The sequence below is a fragment of the Atheta coriaria genome, unplaced genomic scaffold (genome assembly GCF_025399875.1).
Source record: "Atheta coriaria isolate IRGN ID8LTWV9N9 unplaced genomic scaffold, Caltech_Dcor_3.1 hic_scaffold_3_pilon, whole genome shotgun sequence".
In the NCBI taxonomy this organism is placed as follows: Eukaryota; Metazoa; Arthropoda; class Insecta; order Coleoptera; family Staphylinidae; genus Dalotia; species Dalotia coriaria.
The window spans coordinates 4,596,177-4,617,465 of NW_027045445.1; the positions used below are offsets into that span (position 1 = coordinate 4,596,177).

Below are 21,289 nucleotides of genomic sequence, written 5' to 3' on the forward strand. Positions count from 1 at the left end.
CGCCAGAAGTGCCTCAAAATCGTCCTCAAACTTTTACAATTTCAATGAAATTTTGAAACACTCGGTGGAAATTTGGCTGTATCTCACAAACCGTTTACGGGATTTGAATGATTGTTTTAAATTTGCGAAGAGCAAGAATCATTTGATAAGATGCGCCCTTGCAATCCTCTGAAATCACGCTGGAAGTGCCTCAAAATCGTCCTCAAACTTTCACGATTTCAATGAAATTTTGAAACACTCGGTGGAAATTTGGCTGTATCTCGCGAACCGTTCATGCGATTTGAATGATTTTTTCAAATTTGTATAGTGCGAGAGTCACTTTATAAGATGCGCCCATGCAACCCCTCGAAATCATGCCGGAAGTGCCTCAAAATCGTCCTCAAACTTTTACGATTTCACTGAAATTTTGAAACACTCGGTGGAAATTTGGCTGTATCTCACAAACCGTTTACGGGATTTGAATGATTGTTTTAAATTTGCGAAGAGCGAGAATCATTTTATAAGATGCGCCCTTGCAATCCTCCGAAATCACGCTGGAAGTGCCTCAAAATCGTCCTCAAACTTTTACGATTTCAATGAAATTTTGAAACACTCTGTGGAAATTTGGCTGTATCTCGCGAACCGTTCATGCAATTTGAATGATTTTTTCAAATTTGTATAGTGCGAGAGTCACTTTATAAGATGCGCCCATGCAACCCCTTGAAATCATGCCGGAAGTGCCTCAAAATCGTCCTCAAACTTTTACGATTTCAATGAAATTTTGAAACACTCGGTGGAAATTTGGCTGTATCTCACAAACCGTTTACGGGATTTGAATGATTGTTTTAAATTTGCGAAGAGCGAGAATCATTTTATAAGATGCGCCCTTGCAATCCTCCGAAATCACGCTGGAAGTGCCTCAAAATCGTCCTCAAACTTTTACGATTTCAATGAAATTTTGAAACACTCGGTGGAAATTTGGCTGTATCTCGCGAACCGTTCATGCAATTTGAATGATTTTTTCAAATTTGTATAGTGCGAGAGTCACTTTATAAGATGCGCCCATGCAACCCCTTGAAATCATGCCGGAAGTGCCTCAAAATCGTCCTCAAACTTTTACGATTTCAATGAAATTTGAAACACTCGGTGGAAATTTGGCTGTATCTCGCGAACCGTTCATGCGATTTGAATGATTTTTTCAAATTTGTATAGTACGAGAGTCACTCTATAAGATGTGTCCATGCAACCCCCCGAAATCACGCCGGAAGTGCCTCAAAATCGTCCTCAAACTTTTACGATTTCAATGAAATTTTAAAACACTCGGTGGAAATTTGGCTGTATCTCGCGAACCGTTCATGCGATTTAAATGATTTTTTCAAATTTGTAGAGTGCGAGAGTCACTTTATAAGATGCGCTCATGCAACCCCTCGAAATCATGCCGGAAGTGCCTCAAAATCGTCCTCAAACTTTTACGATTTCAATGAAATTTTGAAACACTCGGTGGAAATTTGGCTGTATCTCACAAACCATTTACGGGATTTGAATGATTGTTTTAAATTTGCGAAGAGCGAGAATCATTTTATAAGATGCGCCCTTGCAATCCTCCGAAATCACGCTGGAAGTGCCTCAAAATCGTCCTCAAACTTTTACGATTTCAATGAAATTTTGAAACACTTGGTGGAAATTTGGCTGTATCTCGCGAACCGTTCATGCGATTTGAATGAATTTTTCAAATTTGTATAGTGCGAGAGTCACTTTATAAGATGCGCCCTTGCAATCCTTCGAAATCAAGCTGGAAGTGCCTCAAAATCGTCCTCAAACTTTTACGTCTAGCTAGGTCTAGCGGGCAAACGCGATATCGTAGGAGAACCGTTCTTACAATAAATTGTAGGTATTAATATTCTCTATTGTTTTTGTATATAATTTGTGGGTTTATCCCTTGAGATCCCTACGAAATTGTATTTTTTGTGTTTTTTTACCCTTTAATTTTTGTGGTTTTAGGTGTCTAGCGGGCGAACGCGATGTCGTAGAACGACCGTTCTTACATTAAATTGTTGGTATTAAAATTCTCTATCGTTTTTGTATATAATTTGTGGGTTTTCCCTTTGGGAACCTTTTGAAATTGACATTTTTGTGATTTTTTATCCTTTAATTTTTGTGGTTTTAGATGTCTAGCGGGCAAACGCGATGTCGTAGGACGATTGTTCTTGCATTGTATTGTAAGTATTAAAATTCTCTATCGTTTTTGTATATAATTTGATTAGCGAACAACATAAAAAATTAAAATAAAAGTACGGTAGTTTAATTGCTTCAAATCACATACTTTGTGTTATTGCATTGTTGGTTTTAACTTACGAACATAGATTGTTGCCTCTCTAACTGTGGGTCGGTTATCAATTGTCGTTCTTGTTTAGTCCGGCTTAGTCGTTCGTGCGCCGTGGTGTGGTGTGCACGTGTTTTGATCACTAATCAAACTTTGTGACAATTGTTTGCGTTACTAAAGATTCTAATTCTGAACTAGAATAAGACGACAATTAGTAATAGCAGACCAGTGTGGTGGTTGTTTGTAGGATGTGCGAGGTGGCCGTCGTTTGCGCGCGTGACTGTTGGCAATTAGTTATCATTTCGCACATAAGAATAACTTGGATTTGTAATTAATTCCTGCAAATGGACAACTTTGATGGCCAGACAAAAATTTGGTGAGTACACGAATAGAGTTTGCAATATCTCTAGCTGAAGTTTTCGATACGCGTGTATTTGATGGCAAGTTTTTACTACCGAATTTACTTGCTGTCGATAATTTTTTAATGTATCTGTTATTATTGTTGTCAATAAAACACAATGTAAAATTATAATTTCATGCATATTTATTTGTGGTATCCTCTTTGTCGTTTTCAGTATTGACGTCTTAAGTCACATTGCGTAAAAATCTTATGTGCGTGGAGCGAGTGCAACATAGTTAAGTTGTGTTGTTGTTTTTAAAAAGTTGAATGAAGTAGATACATAAATAGAAGAATCAAATATTAATAATAAAAACACTCGGTGGTCGAGTGGGTACGTGCACCTGCTAGCATGCTAGTAGACACGGATCGAATCTCAGGTGTAGAAGGCATTTTTCTCAAATATAAAAATAACAGGTGAAATTTGGGTTGCATATATAAATTGCTACGAAATATAAGAGAAATTGAAATACAAGTGAAGGCAATAAGAAAAGTAAGAAAGTAGGTAGAGAACAGAGAAATAGAAATAGAAGAAGAAGATGAAGGAGTAGTAGAGAAGAGAAGAAGAGATGGCAGAAGGAAGAGTAGAGAAAAGAGGAGAAGATAGAAGAAAGAGAACAGGGAGTAGATGAGATTTTTAAAATTTTTGGCACGTGTCGTGATAAGACAGTCTACGGTCGATCTCCCAGAGCGCCCACTGCTTCGATCCGTCCATTGCTCCCGGCCCAACCTACAGCTACGATGTCTCTGCGCTTCATCCCCGAAATTATCAGGCATATCAACAATTTTTATGGTGGGGGATCACCCCCAGAGAGAGGGAACTCCTTATAAGGACATCCTTTTAAGAACTTGTAAAAATATTTATAATTTTTAAGTCGCCTCAGGAGAGGGGACACTTAAAAATATTCTTACAAGTTCTGACCTGTAGCTGAAATGAAAGATGGAGTACACAAATCATGCATGATACCTTAACAATTTTTATAGTGGGGATCATCCCCCGAGTGGGAAAACTCCTTATAAGAATTTGTAGAGATATTTCTAAGTGTCGACGCTCTAAGGACCGACCACAACACTAGAAATACTTTACAAGTTGTAACCTGTACCTGAAATGATGGAAGGAAGGGGTGCACAAGTCATAACACACAGCCATTGACTTTAACATTTCTTTATTAACAAACTAAATACAATATAACTTTAGAATTTGCAATTTCAATACCTACAAAATACGTGACGTCATTTTAAAGCATGTTTATCATCTGCATAGCGGCCATATGCATGGCTATCAAATTACAAAATATAACACTAGAAAATAGTAAATTGTGCCCTGTTTTCGCATGACATCAGTGGAAAATTATATACAGGGTGTTATCGAAAGAAAATCTTCAATTCAAAAAGAAAATCACCCCAAAACAATAAATATTGTCAATTTTTGGCTGGGCATAAAGGAAAATTTACATACCGAGTGTTGTCAAAAAAAATCTTCACCTGAAAAAGAAAATCGCCCCAAAACAATATAATTATGCTCATTTTTCGCAGTGCATTAAAAAAATTTATATACAGGGTGATACAAAATCAAAATTGAATGTTTTATTACCTGTTTTCTACTGTTTACCTAGGGGAAGTGATAAGTACGTGAATAAAAACATAATAAATAATATAATTGCTAATAATTATAAATGTATTAAACACATTTTAAAGAAATATAAAATTCAGATCTCTTAAACACACAAATTAGCACAGACAGAATTATGAATACAAAAGCAAAAAGAAGGCACGAAAAAATCCCGAATGAGTGCGAATGGGCAGCCGACGGAACGCGACAATATTCCAATACTTGTATTCCAAAGGTTAATATATGCAACCATGTGACGACTATGCTATGTATTAAAATGTTAACTAATTTTTCGGATCGTTTTTCCTTATAAGGTTGGTAATTGTAATAGAATATTGTTTTTATATTACATACGTTTTTGCAGATGAAATATTCCATACGATGCACAAATGATGTTTATTCAAATTAATAATTAAATGAATATACGAAACAAGCCTGAGTATTTCTTAGCCGACGGAAGATATCCGACGGCCGACGGAAAACACGTGGTGCGTACGTTGTAAAACCACGAATTTCTTGATTCCATGTGCGATAATTCATTAACTATAGGCCGCACTTGTCTGTTAATTCTAAATCTTATCTTTGGTGACTGATTATTCAACTACCGGCTTAAAATCACAAGAAACGCGATAAGTCGCCATGAAGACCGCCGCGCAAGTAAACGCGTGCACACTACGCCGCAGCGCACGATCGACTAAGTAAGAAATGGAACAAACACTGCTGAGCGCATCGGATGCGCTGCAACGCAATAAAAACAAGTTGTTTGTGCACTAACACCGATAAGAGCCAAGAGTGCAAACTACGAGTATAAACTGTTCATGTTGTGGATACAGTTCAATACAATGGAAAGATTTTATATTCTGAACGTACCCTCTTATTCATATAAACAATGTATCCTACAATCCGGAATTGAATGCAGTCTATATGAAAAGGATAAAAGTCTATATGAAAAGGATATAGACTGCATTCAATTCCGGATTGTAGGATACATTGTTTATGTGAATAAGAGGGTTTTGGACATAATCGCAATTGAAAAATCTGGGAACAACAAGGCAAATCTCTTATCTTAGCTCCTTTAGCAACTATTTTTGAACTTTTACTTCACGTAATTAAAATATTTCATTATTCTGTTCTATAAAAAAATTTTGGAAGTTTTATAATCTTCAATCACGTGACGAGGGTGACGGTAAAAGTGACACCCATTCAGGGCATCGTACGAGGGTAGCGGTAGAAGTGACTCGTGTTCAGGGCACCGTATGAAGGTAGCGCAACGAGTACTACAGCGTACACACACAAATTTCAATATAACGCGCGTTACGGAATTTTCTCGCAATAAATTTCGATACAGGGAAATAAAGAATTAAATTCCGCATCTTGGAAAATTATTCCGAACTTAGTTTATGTTGAAGCGCGCCGACTGCGAGCGTAGCGTCCGTTCCGACGGCTGTCGTCGAGAGGATCAAGAGTGCGGAGATAGTCGCGATCAAGAGTGCGAGGATAGTCGCGATCAAGAGTGCGTCTGACATATACGAGTTGTAGTTTCAAAATTTAGATTATTAAAAAGTAATGAAAAATTGAAATTCGATTTGTGTAATTCTGATTTCTTATGCTGGCTGAGTGCCAGATTTTAAATAAAATATTTAAGTGATACTTGCTTAAGTAATCTGCAGATAATAAATAAGTTTTGCATTCTTGATGATTTTTATAATTAACTATTAGAATTAATAAAAAAAATGTTAGTTATATTCATAAAAGAATTGAATAATATTTGCTTAAATTTACGATGCTAATATAACAAATAGCAACGTTGTGTTTTGATTCCACAAAATAAAGATTCGATACCTACAGGTAAACAAACTTACCTATCTCTTGCACGAAATCGCGTGATCGCACACGGACACGATGTGCACTCACTACCACTAACACGGAATATTTAACGCGAAAACATGCATCGTAGTGCCATCTAACCGACTATCTAGTAATGGCAGACTTAAATTTAAAACACATTTTATCAAATATGCAACAAAGTTGATATTGCATGAAAATGTCAGCCTTAACCAATTTAGTAATGCCTATCAAAACGCAATATATCTTTAATTTATATTCTATGGTACAACAAAATTATATTATATTCACACATCGGAGAAAAACAAACATTCTGTGCGGAGTATCGAAACGGTGAGATAAAAATTACTTACTCAAGCAGGAAGGGACCTCTTAAGAACGGGGAACAACATGGCAATCAATCCAAGTGATCTAGCGACCGTTGTCACACAATAACCGACAATAAAACCGCAGCATTCTTGTAATTTCAAATGTAAACATCAAAAGCGAGCAAAAAATCATTTACGGACGTTAAACGCACTTTTAATTATTCACAAAACACAGCAGATGCATGTTACACGTCGATTGATGACCGAATATAATACAAATGTAGACTGTAGCGTGATCTACATTTATTTCATCGTCTGAGCTTTGTGGTTGATCCGTCAAGGATGTTTAGTCTACTACATTTTCGTACTACCATTGTATTTCAATACATTTGTTTAGTCTGAACGAAACAGAGTAACCCCTTGTAGTCTGGGTACGAATCCCTTAATTCAAATCATTTGACATATTTATACCTATCCGGCGGTAATAATTGCCGAGACCGTCTGGCCGACGTCTCGCCCTATTCACTATAGCTAATGTACAAACACAAAGACCAGACGATGAAAAATTGGGATATAAAAGGGACACCTCCGGCTCGGGGAGTCAGAACAGTTCGTGAATTCTTCAAGTTCGTTTGGTAAAGAAGCAAGTACAATATTAACGCACACCAAAGTGGTGACCCCGACGTGATTGAAATTTCTTTGTGTGTGTGTCCAAAAGCAACTAGCTCAAAGCCAAGATGTCTCCTAAAAACAGCACCAGCAGCACAAGCAGCAGCAACGATACTCCAGCCCACTCATCAGCAGTAAGCATCCACCTCCCGGCATTCAACAGTCAAGACTTAGAATTATGGTTTGCCCAAGTGGAAATGCTGTTTGATATAAACGGGTGCAACGACGAAGGGAAACGTTTTACATCCGTGGTGGTGGCGCTCGGCCCCCAAGAAGCAGCAGAGATGAGAGATGTGATCATCAATCGACCGGCAACATCACCGTACACAACTCTCAAAATGGAGCTCCAAAAACGCATTGGCGCTTCACAACAAAAGAAGACGATGCAACTTCTCGAGCGCGAAGAACTTGGGGATCGAAAACCTTCGCAGTTTGTTCGCCATCTTCGCCACCTAGATCCAACAGCCTCGGATTCAATCCTTCGTTCGCTCCTACTCGCAGCTATGCCGGCAAATCTACAATCGTCGCTGGCACCTTTTTTGAATCGCTCCCTGGAAGACCTTCTCGAATTTGCCGACTGCTCTCATGATGCTTTCTCGCGAGAGCCTACCACACGACACGTAGTTGCCGCTACAACCTCGTGGGAAAATGATCGGATGATGCGTATGGAAAATTCATTATCCATGCTGCAAAAAGAAGTTGCCGACCTTACCCAACAAATACGAGAACTCCACACCGCCTCATCACGGCAGAGCAGATTCCGCAATAGATCGAACAGCCAACCAAGATCCAAATCCAAGGAACCGGGTGTGTGCTGGTATCATCGAAAGTTTGGGAACAAATCTACAAGATGCACAACACCTTGCACTTTCGCCCAGGGAAACGACGCGGGCAGTCGTTAGATCAGGCGAACAGCGACCACAGCCCACAATTTTCTCGCCGCATATTCCTGCTAGATCGTAACTCCGGTAAGAATTTTTTAGTAGATACGGGCGCGGATATTAGCGTATGGCCTAGAAGATTCGTAGATGGACCTCGGGCGGAGACCGACTACGACTTGTCTGCTGCTAACGGTACGTGCATCAAAACGTTCGGCACAAAAACAATGGCAGTGAATTTCGGACTTCGTCGCGAGTTTTGTTGGTGTTTTATTGTGGCAGACATCACCTATCCTATCTTAGGCATAGACTTTTTGGAACATTTTAATCTAATCTTGGACATCAAACAAAAGTGCGTGAAAGACTCATCAACAAATATTGTGTCAAACGGTCGCGTAGCTCAGTGCGATACCCCATCGGTTAAATTAGTGACTTCAGTGGAAAATACACCGTATGCTACGTTGTTAATGAAATTCCCACAGTTGATGCGACCTGGTGGTAGCCAATGCGAGGTAAAACACAATACCCGTCACTACATAAAAATCCAGCCAGGACCTCCAGTGGCGCACAAACCACGACGACTTGCACCAGACCGATTAGCCGCCGCCAGGGCAGAATTCGACGTCATGGTAAAACTCGGCATCGCACGACCATCCAGCAGCAGTTGGGCAGCTCCACTTCATCTAGTGCCCAAACCCGACAATTCATGGAGGCCGTGTGGTGACTATCGTGGTCTCAACGCACGCACCGAACCGGACCTTTATCCCGTACGGCATCTGCAGGATTATTCGCACGCGCTGGCAGGAAAATCTGTTTTTTCTACGATAGATTTAGTACGTGCGTTTAATCAAATCCCAGTTGCTGAGGAAGACATTCCAAAGACAGCAATAATTACTCCTTTTGGTTTGTACGAATTTACATACATGACATTTGGGTTACGTAACGCTGCGCAAACATTCCAACGATTCATGGACGAAGTACTCCGGGGGTTGGATTTTTGCTTTGTCTACATTGATGATATTCTTGTCGCATCAGAAAATGAAGAACAACATCTGACGCACCTCGAGACACTTTTCAAGCGTTTATCGGACTATGGTATTGTCATCAACGCGCAAAAGTGCAGATTCGGAAAAGCTGAAGTGGTATTTCTCGGGTACCAGGTCACCAAGAATGGGACAATGCCTTTACCCGAGAAAATCGCGGCCATAACCAAATTCACCCGGCCTACCAACGCAAAAGGATTACGACGCTTCCTGGGTATGTTAAATTTTTATCGCCGATTTATGAAGAATGCTGCAGCTGACCAAACCCTATTGAATGATCTACTTCGAGGAAACATCAAGGGAAATGCACCAATAGAATGGACGCCTCAAGCAATTTCCGCCTTCGACACATGCAAGGAGAAGCTTGCAAGTGCAACTTTGCTAGTGCACCCATGCAGTTCAGCCCCATTATCTCTGACTTGCGATGCGTCCGATATTGCAGTTGGCGCAGTACTGCAACAACAAGTTGATGGAGAATGGCAACCATTAGCGTTTTTCTCAAACAAATTAAGCAAAGCGGAACAAAAGTACAGTGCATTTGATAAAGAATTACTGTCCATTTATCGAGCTATCAAACACTTCAGACATATGGTAGAAGGTCGCGACTTTGCCGTTATAACGGATCATAAACCGTTGATCTATGCAATGAAGAAGCGGTCGGATACCTGTTCACCACGGCAATTCCGTCATCTGGATTTTATAAGCCAGTACACCACCAATATTCAACACATTGCTGGAGCCGACAATACCGTGGCTGATGCCCTCTCGCGTATCGAAAGCGTCACCATGGACTTTGCGACATTAGCCAGTGATCAAAAGGACGACGTCGAACTCCAAGGTTTACTTCAGCACGGCACAGGGTTGAAACTCGAATACATTCCGATATTGGGTACAAACGACAAGGTCATGTGTGATACCTCATTATCAGAACCGAGGCCATACTTGACGAGTAAACATCGGAAGCGAGCATTCCAGTCGCTGCACAATATTGCCCATACCGGAGCAAAAGCCACCTCCAAATTGGTTTCTCAAAAATACGTGTGGCCATCAATGAAACGTGACTGTGCAACATGGACAAAAGAGTGCTTAGAGTGCCAACGAACAAAAACTGTCCGACATATCTCCTCTCCAGTGGGCCACTTTATCGCTCCATCAGCTAGGTTTGAACACGTGCATATAGATTTAATTGTAATGCCATATTCCGATGGCTACCGATACTGCCTCACGTGTGTGGATCGTTTTACCCGTTGGCCTGAGGCTATTCCTCTGCGCGATCAGGAAGCAGAAACTGTTGCGTGGGCCCTCTACACTGGATGGATTGTCAGGTTTGGGGTACCGCTAAGAATAACTACCGATCAAGGAAGACAGTTCGAGTCTCAACTGTTCCGACAGTTAAGTCGGCTTCTGGGAACCGAACACCTACGAACCACTGCGTATCACCCTCAAGCAAACGGCATGGTCGAAAGAATGCACCGCCAACTGAAGATTGCCATCAGATGCCACCAAACGGCGACGTGGACAAAGATCCTTCCAACCGTGCTACTGGGACTTCGCAGCGCATGGAAAGAAGATCTAATGTCAACCAGCGCAGAATTGGTATATGGACAAACTCTTCGACTACCAAGTGAATTCTTGTGCCAGTCCAGGGATACAACCAGCGAGGCAGAATTTGTTAAGCTTTTACGGGATCACATGGCCAGTCTGCGTCCAACAAACCCGAAACACCATGGAAAGCGCAGTACATTTGTCTACAAGGACCTGGATACCTGTACCCATGTGTTTGTACGAAGAGACAGCCAAAAGCAGATTCTTCAGCCTGCCTATGATGGTCCCTACCAAGTAATTAAAAGAGGTGATAAAGTCATAAAATTAGAAATAAATCGCCGCCACGTCAACATTAGCATCGACCGTGTGAAGCCAGCCTATGTTTGCAATCCTGACCCCATTGAAGCATCGAAGGAACCAACTACAGTCACGTTTCCCAAAGAGAGCCCACTTCAAAGTCAGGATGAGGACAAATCAACAGAGGACGACTCCAATCAATCGCCGAAAACTTCCGGTACTTCAACCAGATCAGGCCGCCGAGTCCGGTTTCCTGACTATTACACTGCCGGTGTCTATTAATGATCGTGTTACACACTCGAAGGGGGGTTATGTAGCGTGATCTACATTTATTTCATCGTCTGAGCTTTGTGGTTGATCCGTCAAGGATGTTTAGTCTACTACATTTTCGTACTACCATTGTATTTCAATACATTTGTTTAGTCTGAACGAAACAGAGTAACCCCTTGTAGTCTGGGTACGAATCCCTTAATTCAAATCATTTGACATATTTATACCTATCCGGCGGTAATAATTGCCGAGACCGTCTGGCCGACGTCTCGCCCTATTCACTATAGCTAATGTACAAACACAAAGACCAGACGATGAAAAATTGGGATATAAAAGGGACACCTCCGGCTCGGGGAGTCAGAACAGTTCGTGAATTCTTCAAGTTCGTTTGGTAAAGAAGCAAGTACAATATTAACGCACACCAAAAAATTGCCAAGGGGGTGCTTGATACTTTTTTTCGACGATGTTTGATAATTAATATCACTTAAACTAAAAGCGATAACTACCAACGAATTGTTGATTATAAAAGATTGGAAAATTCTGTATCCGATAAAAATATAAAAAAATTATATTTCCTACAGTAAAAGGTCGAAAAACGCGACTAAAAGTGCTAAAAAGTGACATTTATCAATTTTAGTCCATTTTATTCAATCGCGAATATCTCGTAAACTAAAAGAGATAAATAAGATCTGATCGCAGCGTCTTAATCTACGGACTATTTTCTATCAGATAGGATAGTTAAAAGGGAAATATGAGAGACAAAATTTTAAGTCTTAAGAAAAAAATTGCCAAGGGGGGGTGCTTGATACTTTTTTTTGACGATTTTTGATAATTAATATCTCTTAAACTAAACGAGATAGCAACCCAAAAATTGTTGATTATGAAAGATTGGAAAATTGTCTATCAGATAAAAATATAAAATAATTATATTTCCTATAGTAAAAGGTCGAAAAACGCGACTAAAAGTGCTAAAAAGTGACATTTATCAATTTTTGTCCATTTTATTCAATCGCGAATATCTCGTAAACTAAAAGAGATAAATAAGATCTGGTCGCAGCGTCTTAATCTACGGACTATTTTCTATCAGATAGGATAGTTAAAAGGGAAATATGAGAGACAAAATTTTAAGTCTTAAGAAAAAAATTGCCAAGGGGGGGTGGTGCTTGATACTTTTTTTCGACGATGTTTGATAATTAATATCACTTAAACTAAAAGCGATAACTACCAACGAATTGTGGATTATAAAAGATTGGAAAATTCTGTATCCGATAAAAATATAAAAAAATTATATTTCCTACAGTAAAAGGTCGAAAAACGCGACTAAAAGTGCTAAAAAGTGACATTTATCAATTTTAGTCCATTTTATTCAATCGCGAATATCTCGTAAACTAAAAGAGATAAATAAGATCTGATCGCAGCGTCTTAATCTACGGACTATTTTCTATCAGATAGAATAGTTAAAAGGGAAATATGAGAGACAAAATTTTAAGTCTTAAGAAAAAAATTGCCAAGGGGGGGTGCTTGATACTTTTTTTCGACGATGTTTGATAATTAATATCACTTAAACTAAAAGCGATAACTACCAACGAATTGTTGATTATAAAAGATTGGAAAATTCTGTATCCGATAAAAATATAAAAAAATTATATTTCCTACAGTAAAAGGTCGAAAAACGCGACTAAAAGTGCTAAAAAGTGACATTTATCAATTTTAGTCCATTTTATTCAATCGCGAATATCTCGTAAACTAAAAGAGATAAATAAGATCTGATCGCAGCGTCTTAATCTACGGACCAATCTCTATCAGATAGAATAGTTAAAAGGGAAATCTGAGAGATGAAATTTTAAGTCTTAAGAAAAAAATTGCCAAGGGGGGGTGCTTGATACTTTTTTTTGACGATTTTTGATAATTAATATCTCTTAAACTAAACGAGATAGCAACCCAAAAATTGTTGATTATGAAAGATTGGAAAATTGTCTATCAGATAAAAATATAAAATAATTATATTTCCTATAGTAAAAGGTCGAAAAACGCGACTAAAAGTGCTAAAAAGTGACATTTATCAATTTTAGTCCATTTTATTCAATCGCGAATATCTCGTAAACTAAAAGAGATAAATAAGATCTGGTCGCAGCGTCTTAATCTACGGACTATTTTCTATCAGATAGGATAGTTAAAAGGGAAATATGAGAGACAAAATTTTAAGTCTTAAGAAAAAAATTGCCAAGGGGGGGTGCTTGATACTTTTTTTCGACGATGTTTGATAATTAATATCACTTAAACTAAAAGCGATAACTACCAACGAATTGTGGATTATAAAAGATTGGAAAATTCTGTATCCGATAAAAATATAAAAAAATTATATTTCCTACAGTAAAAGGTCGAAAAACGCGACTAAAAGTGCTAAAAAGTGACATTTATCAATTTTAGTCCATTTTATTCAATCGCGAATATCTCGTAAACTAAAAGAGATAAATAAGATCTGATCGCAGCGTCTTAATCTACGGACTATTTTCTATCAGATAGAATAGTTAAAAGGGAAATATGAGAGACAAAATTTTAAGTCTTAAGAAAAAAATTGCCAAGGGAGGGTGCTTGATACTTTTTTTTCGACGATTTTTGATAACTAATATCTCTTAAACTAAAAGCGATAGCAACCAACGAATTGCTGATTATGAAAGATTGGAAGATTCTTTATCAGATAAAAATATAAAATAATTATATTTACTACAGTAAAAGTGCTAAAAAGTGACATTTTTCATTTTTTGTCCATTTTATTCAATCGCGAATATCTCGTAAACTAAAAAAGGTAGGCTGGTTAAAGTGAAAATATGAGAGATGAAATTTTAATTTTAAGAAAAAATTTGAAAGAATCATTCAAATCGCGTGAACGGTTCGCGATATACAGCCAAATTTCCACCGAGTGTTTCAAAAATTCATTGAAATCGTAAAAGTTTGAGGACAATTTTAAGACACTTCCGGCGTGATTTCGGGGAGTTACAAGGGCGCATTTTATAAAATGACTCTCGCATTATACAAATTTAAAAAAATCATTCAAATCGCGTGAACGGTTCGGGAGATACAGCCAAATTTCCACCTAGTGTTTCAAAAATTCATTGAAATTGTAAAAGTTTGAAGACGATTTTGAGGCACTTCCGGCGTGATTTCGGGGGGTTACAAGGGCGCATCTCATAAAATGACTCTCGCACTATACAAATTTGGAAAAATCATTCAAATCGCGTGAACAGTTCGCGAGATACAGCCAAATTTCCACCAAGTGTTTCAAAAATTCATTGAAATTGTAAAAGTTTGAGGAAGATTTTGAGGCACTTCCGGAGTGATTTCGGGGGGTTGCCAGAGCGCATCTTATAGAATAGCTCTCTCACTATGCAAATTTGAAAAAATAATTCAAATCGCGTGAACGGTTCGCGAGATACAGCCAAATTTCCACCGAGTGTTTCAAAAATTCTTTAAAATTGTAAAAGTTTGAGGACGATTTTGAGGCACTTCCGGCGTGATTTCGGGGGGTTACAAGGGCGCATCTTATAAAATGACTGTCGCATTATACAAATTTAAAAAAATCATTCAAATCGCGTGAACGGTTTGCGAGATATAGCCAAATTTCCACCGAGTGTTTCAAAAATTCATTAAAATTGTAAAAGTTTGAGGACGATTTTGAGGCACTTCCGGCGTGATTTCGGGGAGTTACAAGGGCGCATTTTATAAAATGACTCTCGCATTATACAAATTTTAAAAAATCATTCAAATCGCGTGAACCGTTCGGGAGATACAGCCAAATTTCCACCGAGTGTCTCAAAAATCCATTGAAATTGTAAAAGTTTGAGGACGATTTTGAGGCACTTCCGGCGTGATTTCGGAGGGTTACGAGGGCGCATCTTATAAAATGGCTCTCGCATTATACAAATTTTAAAAAATCATTCAAATCGCGTGAACGGTTCGCGAGATACAGCCAAATTTCCACCGAGTGTTTCAAAAATTCATTGAAATTGTAAAAGTTTGAGGACGAATTTGAGGCACTTCCGGCGTGATTTCGGGGGGTTGCAAGGGCGCATCTTATAAAATGACTCTCGCACTATGCAAATTTGAAAGAATCATTCAAATCACGTGAACAGTTCGTGGGATACAGGCAAATTTCCACTGAGTGTTTTAAATATTCATTGAAATCGTGAAAGTTTGAGGACGAGTTTAAGGCACTTCCGGCGCGTTTTCCGGAGGTCGCAAGGGCGCATCTTATAAAATAACTCTGGCGTTATCCAAATTTGAAAGAATCATTCAAATCGCGTGAACGGTTCGCGAGATACAGCCAAATTGCCCCGAGTGTTTCGAAAAATCATTGAAATCGTAAAAGATTGAGGACGATTTTAAGGCACATCCGGCGTGATTTCGGGGGGTTGCAAGAGCTCATCTTATAAAATGACTCTCGCACTATGCATATTTGTAAGAATCATTGAAATCGCGTGGACAGAATACAAATCATGAAAAAAACCATAAAATTAATAATAATCAAATTGTATCATATATCCCTTATTTAGGCAAATAGGGAATTTAAATTAAGTTAACACATATTCACATATACCAAAATATGTAGTCTGCAATAACATGCGGCCAGTGCAAGATCTGTACGCCATTAAAAAAACTGTTTGTTTACACAACACTAACATTGATAAACGCGTAGAGACTTACTTACTTTGAAATGTGTACATACCAAAGACATTAAGACATAATTAATCATAGAAATAAATAAATATTAATGCTAAACCTACCTGTGGAACGATGGCGAACTCCAACTCATGTCCCTCGCAGTTTGCAGTACGCACATACCGTAGATGCTGGATAGTAACGATTGAACGAATTCAATTTTCCGGAGACGTAATGCAACGGACCACGAAGCGCGTAAAAATGAAATTGATTTCTTATTAGCAATTTCGATGGAAGATGAACACCAATCAAATATAACCGAGGCTGGCAATAGAAACACGCACCGACTCACCGACGCGATTAATACGACTAAGCACGAGGCTTAATAATCGTTGAATATCGAGCCTGTTTTGAAATTAGTTCAACGGCTCACCGCATTAGACTTTTGGCTCTAGTGACACTGTTACAAAAATAAATAACAATGCTTGATAAAATTTATTAGATAAGTATTGTCAACGCACCTTATATATACGGCCATTCACGTAGGTCACCATAATATTAATCTGATGTTATTCTAGAATAAAAGAAGCATCAAATAAAAGTTTGGAAATTTGGAATAATTTTGTATACGTACAGGGACATCTACTGGAAAGCAAATGAACTGTGTTTACTTCGTTCGTGTAACAACGTGCCCCTTCGTGTTGTTGTGTGCTCTTGACGCATGCGTCGGTACCACACAAGCAAACGACGGTTTGCGCGCCACTTCCTTCCATTACGCGCCACTCATTCCGTTTCCCACTCGCATTAGCCTCGCGCGTCTTTCACCGCTGCCGTCCACAGCAAACACGTGGTAAGTTTTTTGTGCATTACTGCCCTGCATTTGCCACGTTCGCATTTCGCCTGGTGCACGCTTGTGTTGGCGTCTATTTGCAATGCTTTTATCGTGTGACTAGATGGAACACTCGCCTGCAACGGGGCGAAAAAAACGCACCAGCCGCACAACATCCACAGCCATAACCTCACATCTGCTACTGAAGTTCTTGCAAGTTGCGTGTTCCAGAAACCGTCATGCATATTCTTCTTTGGTGATCTAGTTGTATGAGTATTTTGTAATTCATAAAGCTGGTTCAGCAAAGCAGAATGTTTAGTGACAACTCTTCGTGGGACCCACGATCAGTCAGCATCGCCATAATTTCACATTAAAAGCGCTTAATTTTACAATGCTTCACAAAGGGTTTCTGGTTTGAAGGAACTCCTGGTGTGATATGTCGCTTTCTTTCATATCACAGCCAGTAGTTACCTACAAAATGGGCTGCCCTACACATCAAGCTGTAAAATTTGCCGCCAAAATCTTTAACTCTTTTGTAAATTGTATATTCAATCAAAAAAGTTGTTAATTTCACTGCAGTTGACTTGTAGTTGAATTTGGCGGGACTGCAGGGAATAAAATGTCACTATAACTTTTAATTTCAGTGAGTATTGATGCATCTGACACCGACGCAGTCATCAAACAATCACGATCCTCACAGAGACAATCTTGATCAGGTTCTGCATTTGCTGGTGATTTTCCACGCAAATTTTGCTGTGAATGGTTTGTATTAATACCAATTTTATCTTTTATTCGTTGACGGAAAAAACTCAAACAAGCGCATTGTTCGTCATCGTTCTCACCATCACATCGACACACATCCACCCCAATTGTGCGTTCCAGTTCTTCGTCATAATAAAATAACGGTTTTTCTTTGTAGCCCATTAGCTCGTCTAATTCACTGAAGAGCTGCATGACAATCTTACAAGGACAGTTGTTCTGCTCACAAGAACATTTACATTTCACAGGTAAACCGAATTTCGCCTCAGGGTCATTCGCAGCCTCTCTGACAGCTTGATTAATCTCTAATTTTACATCCAACAGCGTGCGGTAGTCCTCCAAGCAAGCGCAGCTTAACTCCACGCATGGACACTGTTCGATTTCATATTCACTCAATTGTTCAAAACTATCTCTAGCATTTTGGATACTTTTCAGAATCTCCGCACATATAGAGCATAAACAGTTCGCTTCGCCACAACTGCAAGTACATATGTCTTTCTTTCTACGCTTGGATTTTCTCACAGGTTGCGGGGAACTTGTTGAGGTAGGATAGGGCAACCATTCACATGGGGGATCGCAAATACAGTCGAAGTACCCCGTCAGATCGGCGCCTTGGAAAGAATCACACGGTAAATATACCGGGAATTTGTGAAATATTTCTTACCTGAGCCAGCCAGGTAGAAATTCGGAGGATTTCGAACAAAACAACAACACTGAACACACAAAAAACTGTTTACCTGCTACTTCCTTTAGTAAATCATCCAGCCCCTTGAAACGTTCTCGTAGGTCCAATACGCTGGCGGTCTCATCGGTCTGCGCCTCATTTTCTATCACAAAACGATTATTTTTTTAGGAAAAAAGTAAGAAATTTTGATTGTTATAATTACCGGTTGTTTCTATCGGGTCAGTTTGGCATTCAACTTCAGCGTAGGTCACTTTATATGGCTCGTAATCGTTTAAAACGTCCAATTGGAAATCGTCTACATCATCATCTTCGTCGTCTTCACTCTTGATTGTATCGAGACGTGATTTTCGTTGTTGTGATGGTGATTTAATTTTCTTTCGTTGTGATTGTTCGTAACATGTTTCGATTTTACAGAGTTCTTTTGGATCAGTAGGAAGATTCTATTTTACAAAAGTTTAAAAACGTAAAAACATAAAAGTTTGTTTTAAAATTAATAAACTTACTGCAACTTTATCAAGATTTTTACTCTTTAACAACTTCAATACTTCCGTCCATGTTAACTCTTCAGTATGTCTACCTTTTTGTTTCGCTTTGCAATCAGTGGGAGCAGTCACCTTGAAACCATGTTTCGGATATAGGTCTTTATGACTTTCGATAAATTTCCAAAAATCGATGCATTGCTGAATTTCGTTCGGGCTGCGTCCTTCATTTGCTTCAAAAGTATAAGTCTAAAGCATATTTCAATCAATAAAATGTTAATAATTCCTAAATACTTATTATTTATACCTTAAACTTTGATTCTCCTGAATGTATAGAGTCTTCTTCGATGTTTACTTGGGCTGTCTCTTCGGAGATCACAGTTTCCTCTTCAACGACTTCTTCGTAAGAAAATGACTCAAATGAGTAATTAGATGACATTGTAACGAATGTATTTGAGGCGTGAATGTCGACAAATGTATTGATATGCTTACATTTTGTTTAGATATAAAAGTAAATAAATAAATATGTATCCTTGGTAGCTAATCTTAAATAAACTATATCGAAAAAAACAAAAACTAATTTCTATCTACTCAATTTCAGCCTCTGATGAAAACATTTCCACGACTTCTGTCACAACCGGGTCTTTGTTTGATTCTACGGAGAGTATTACATGGGCGTTGAAATCGTTGACTTTTTCAGCTAACTTTTTAATTATCTGCCATAAAACAATTGAAAAATTTAATATTTTCTGGATTAAAATTATTCAATACTTACAGATCCAAGTTTTACTTCATCTACCGCATTCCCAGGTGAAAACAACTCCTGAAACTCTTCTGGTTGGACTTCCAGTAGGTCAGTCATCACTTTATTCCCCATTTGTACCTCAATTTCACCAGAATCATCTGCTGCTAGGACTTTCATCGAATAACAATTATCCCTGACTTTCAACTTTTCCAAAATCTGCATTATTTCCATTTTGATTTTGAACATTCCTTTCGTTACTTTTGATTTAATCTCATTTAATTTGGCAATAGTCATGATGGGTCTTTTAATTGGGGTTGTTACAGAAGTTTCAGGTGATGTTATCACTGGAGTATCACTTGATAATGACAAAATTTCTTCTTTTTGTGCTTCAAACATCACATCCATTTCATCATCATCTGGAAAATATGCGTTTTTCTCCTCGACATTTGTTTCTAAGGCATCCAAATGATCATTGAAGAAGTCATCAGTGATAATATCATCAAAATCATTCTGAAATTTGTTATCATTCAGTTGAGTAACATTTCTAGATGTTTCGGCAGTCATTCCAGTTACATTTGTTGCTGTGACTGATGTTCCCTGAGAATCAGGCACTGGTTGAATATAATTGTTATTTATATAACCATCTTTTGGATTATTATTCAATGGTTGCTTCAATGCAGCAGCCAGGATGTTCTCTACACAATTTGTTACTTCTATTTCAGGAATAACACCACCTCGGAGTTCTACCATCTGAGGTTCCATTATAATCTGGCCTCTTCTGATGCAAATCGGTGGTTTGAAACATATTTTTAGTCCTGGTGGTAAGTTCAAGCTCAAACCAGGTATCTTTTTGTATTCCATAGCTGATACTTCTTGTTTTCCATCAGTAAGTTGCAGTTTAAGCATTCCATAGGACTCTTCATCTTCAGTGTGATCATCAAATTTACTTCTGATGCTTTTTAGTTGTAAATATTTCGGTTTTGAAATGTCTACTACATATAATAATTGCAAGTAGATTGTTTCATGTAGTGTAGTTTCAATTACTTCAGAGATATTTGGAGGTAAAATTGCAGGTGTTGGTGCATCTCGAATATCAAGAATTAACCACTCTTGATAGATGATATTAATGGCTTCATCCTGGGAAACATTCGGGAATTCACTGTTCACCCATTCCACGCATTGTTCCAACCAATCGTCGTTTAATTTAATGTATTTCGAAGCAAAACTTGATTTAATTGTAGCTGCATTCCACATTTTTAAGGTTATAATGATGAAACTGCGAATTTCTAAAATATAAGCAATATTTCAATGGGGTTTAGGTCAAATAATAATGTTTTATGAGAAACTATACCTGTATTCTTCACGTATAATACAGAGTTTAAACAATTTTGATAAAATAAGTTGTTCACAAAGTGCGTAAATTCAAAAGCTGTTTACCAGCAACAAAACAGGTGAGAAGTACATGTTAAGTTATACGGATGGCGCTAGTGGTACCAAAACTTGATTTATTTTTTATTGTAGCCAGTAAAGTTTTATAATACGGGACAAAATCAATACCAAACGTAAATAAACTCACATAAATCTTATCGTACTTGTTTGAATTTATCAATTGATAAAATAAAGGTTATAGTTATAAACAACCAAGAAGTACCTTGAAAATCGCACAGATGGCGCTAGCAGTTTCAAAACTGTATTTATTTTTGATTATAATCCGTAAAGTTTTGAACTAGATGGCAGAATCAATACCAAATCCAAATAACTCTTATCACATGTGTGCGAACTTATCAAACGATAAAATAAAGGTTGTTGTTGTAAATATTTACAAAATCAATGCACGGACGTATTAAACCTAAATCGCTGTTGACATTCTTCGCAAATGAAGTCATTTCAATGAAGATTAACTGCTTCACCGCTTGAAACACAAAATGTAAACACTAATTAACTACGCACGTAGATATTATTCGGTT

The 21,289-nt window shown here is 38.2% G+C and overlaps 2 protein-coding genes across 2 annotated transcripts; both read right to left on the reverse strand.

Annotated features, from left to right (window-relative positions):
• Positions 1 to 3,848: 3,848 nt before the first annotated feature.
• LOC135804289 (uncharacterized) lies at positions 3,849 to 19,026 on the reverse strand. The gene is made up of 8 exons (XM_065318115.1): positions 18,885 to 19,026; positions 18,602 to 18,826; positions 18,301 to 18,538; positions 18,151 to 18,240; positions 16,460 to 18,024; positions 16,347 to 16,399; positions 15,951 to 16,285; positions 3,849 to 4,184 (listed from the first exon to the last, which is right to left on the reverse strand). The coding sequence occupies exons 1-5, from the start codon at positions 19,014 to 19,016 to the stop codon at positions 17,225 to 17,227; spliced, it is 1,485 nt and encodes a 494-aa protein (XP_065174187.1). The 5' UTR covers positions 19,017 to 19,026; the 3' UTR covers positions 3,849 to 4,184; positions 15,951 to 16,285; positions 16,347 to 16,399; positions 16,460 to 17,224.
• LOC135804290 (recQ-mediated genome instability protein 1-like) lies at positions 19,011 to 20,928 on the reverse strand. The gene is made up of 3 exons (XM_065318116.1): positions 20,674 to 20,928; positions 19,353 to 20,608; positions 19,011 to 19,293 (listed from the first exon to the last, which is right to left on the reverse strand). The coding sequence occupies exons 2-3, from the start codon at positions 20,574 to 20,576 to the stop codon at positions 19,165 to 19,167; spliced, it is 1,353 nt and encodes a 450-aa protein (XP_065174188.1). The 5' UTR covers positions 20,577 to 20,608; positions 20,674 to 20,928; the 3' UTR covers positions 19,011 to 19,164.
• Between the last annotated feature and the right edge of the window lie 361 nt (positions 20,929 to 21,289).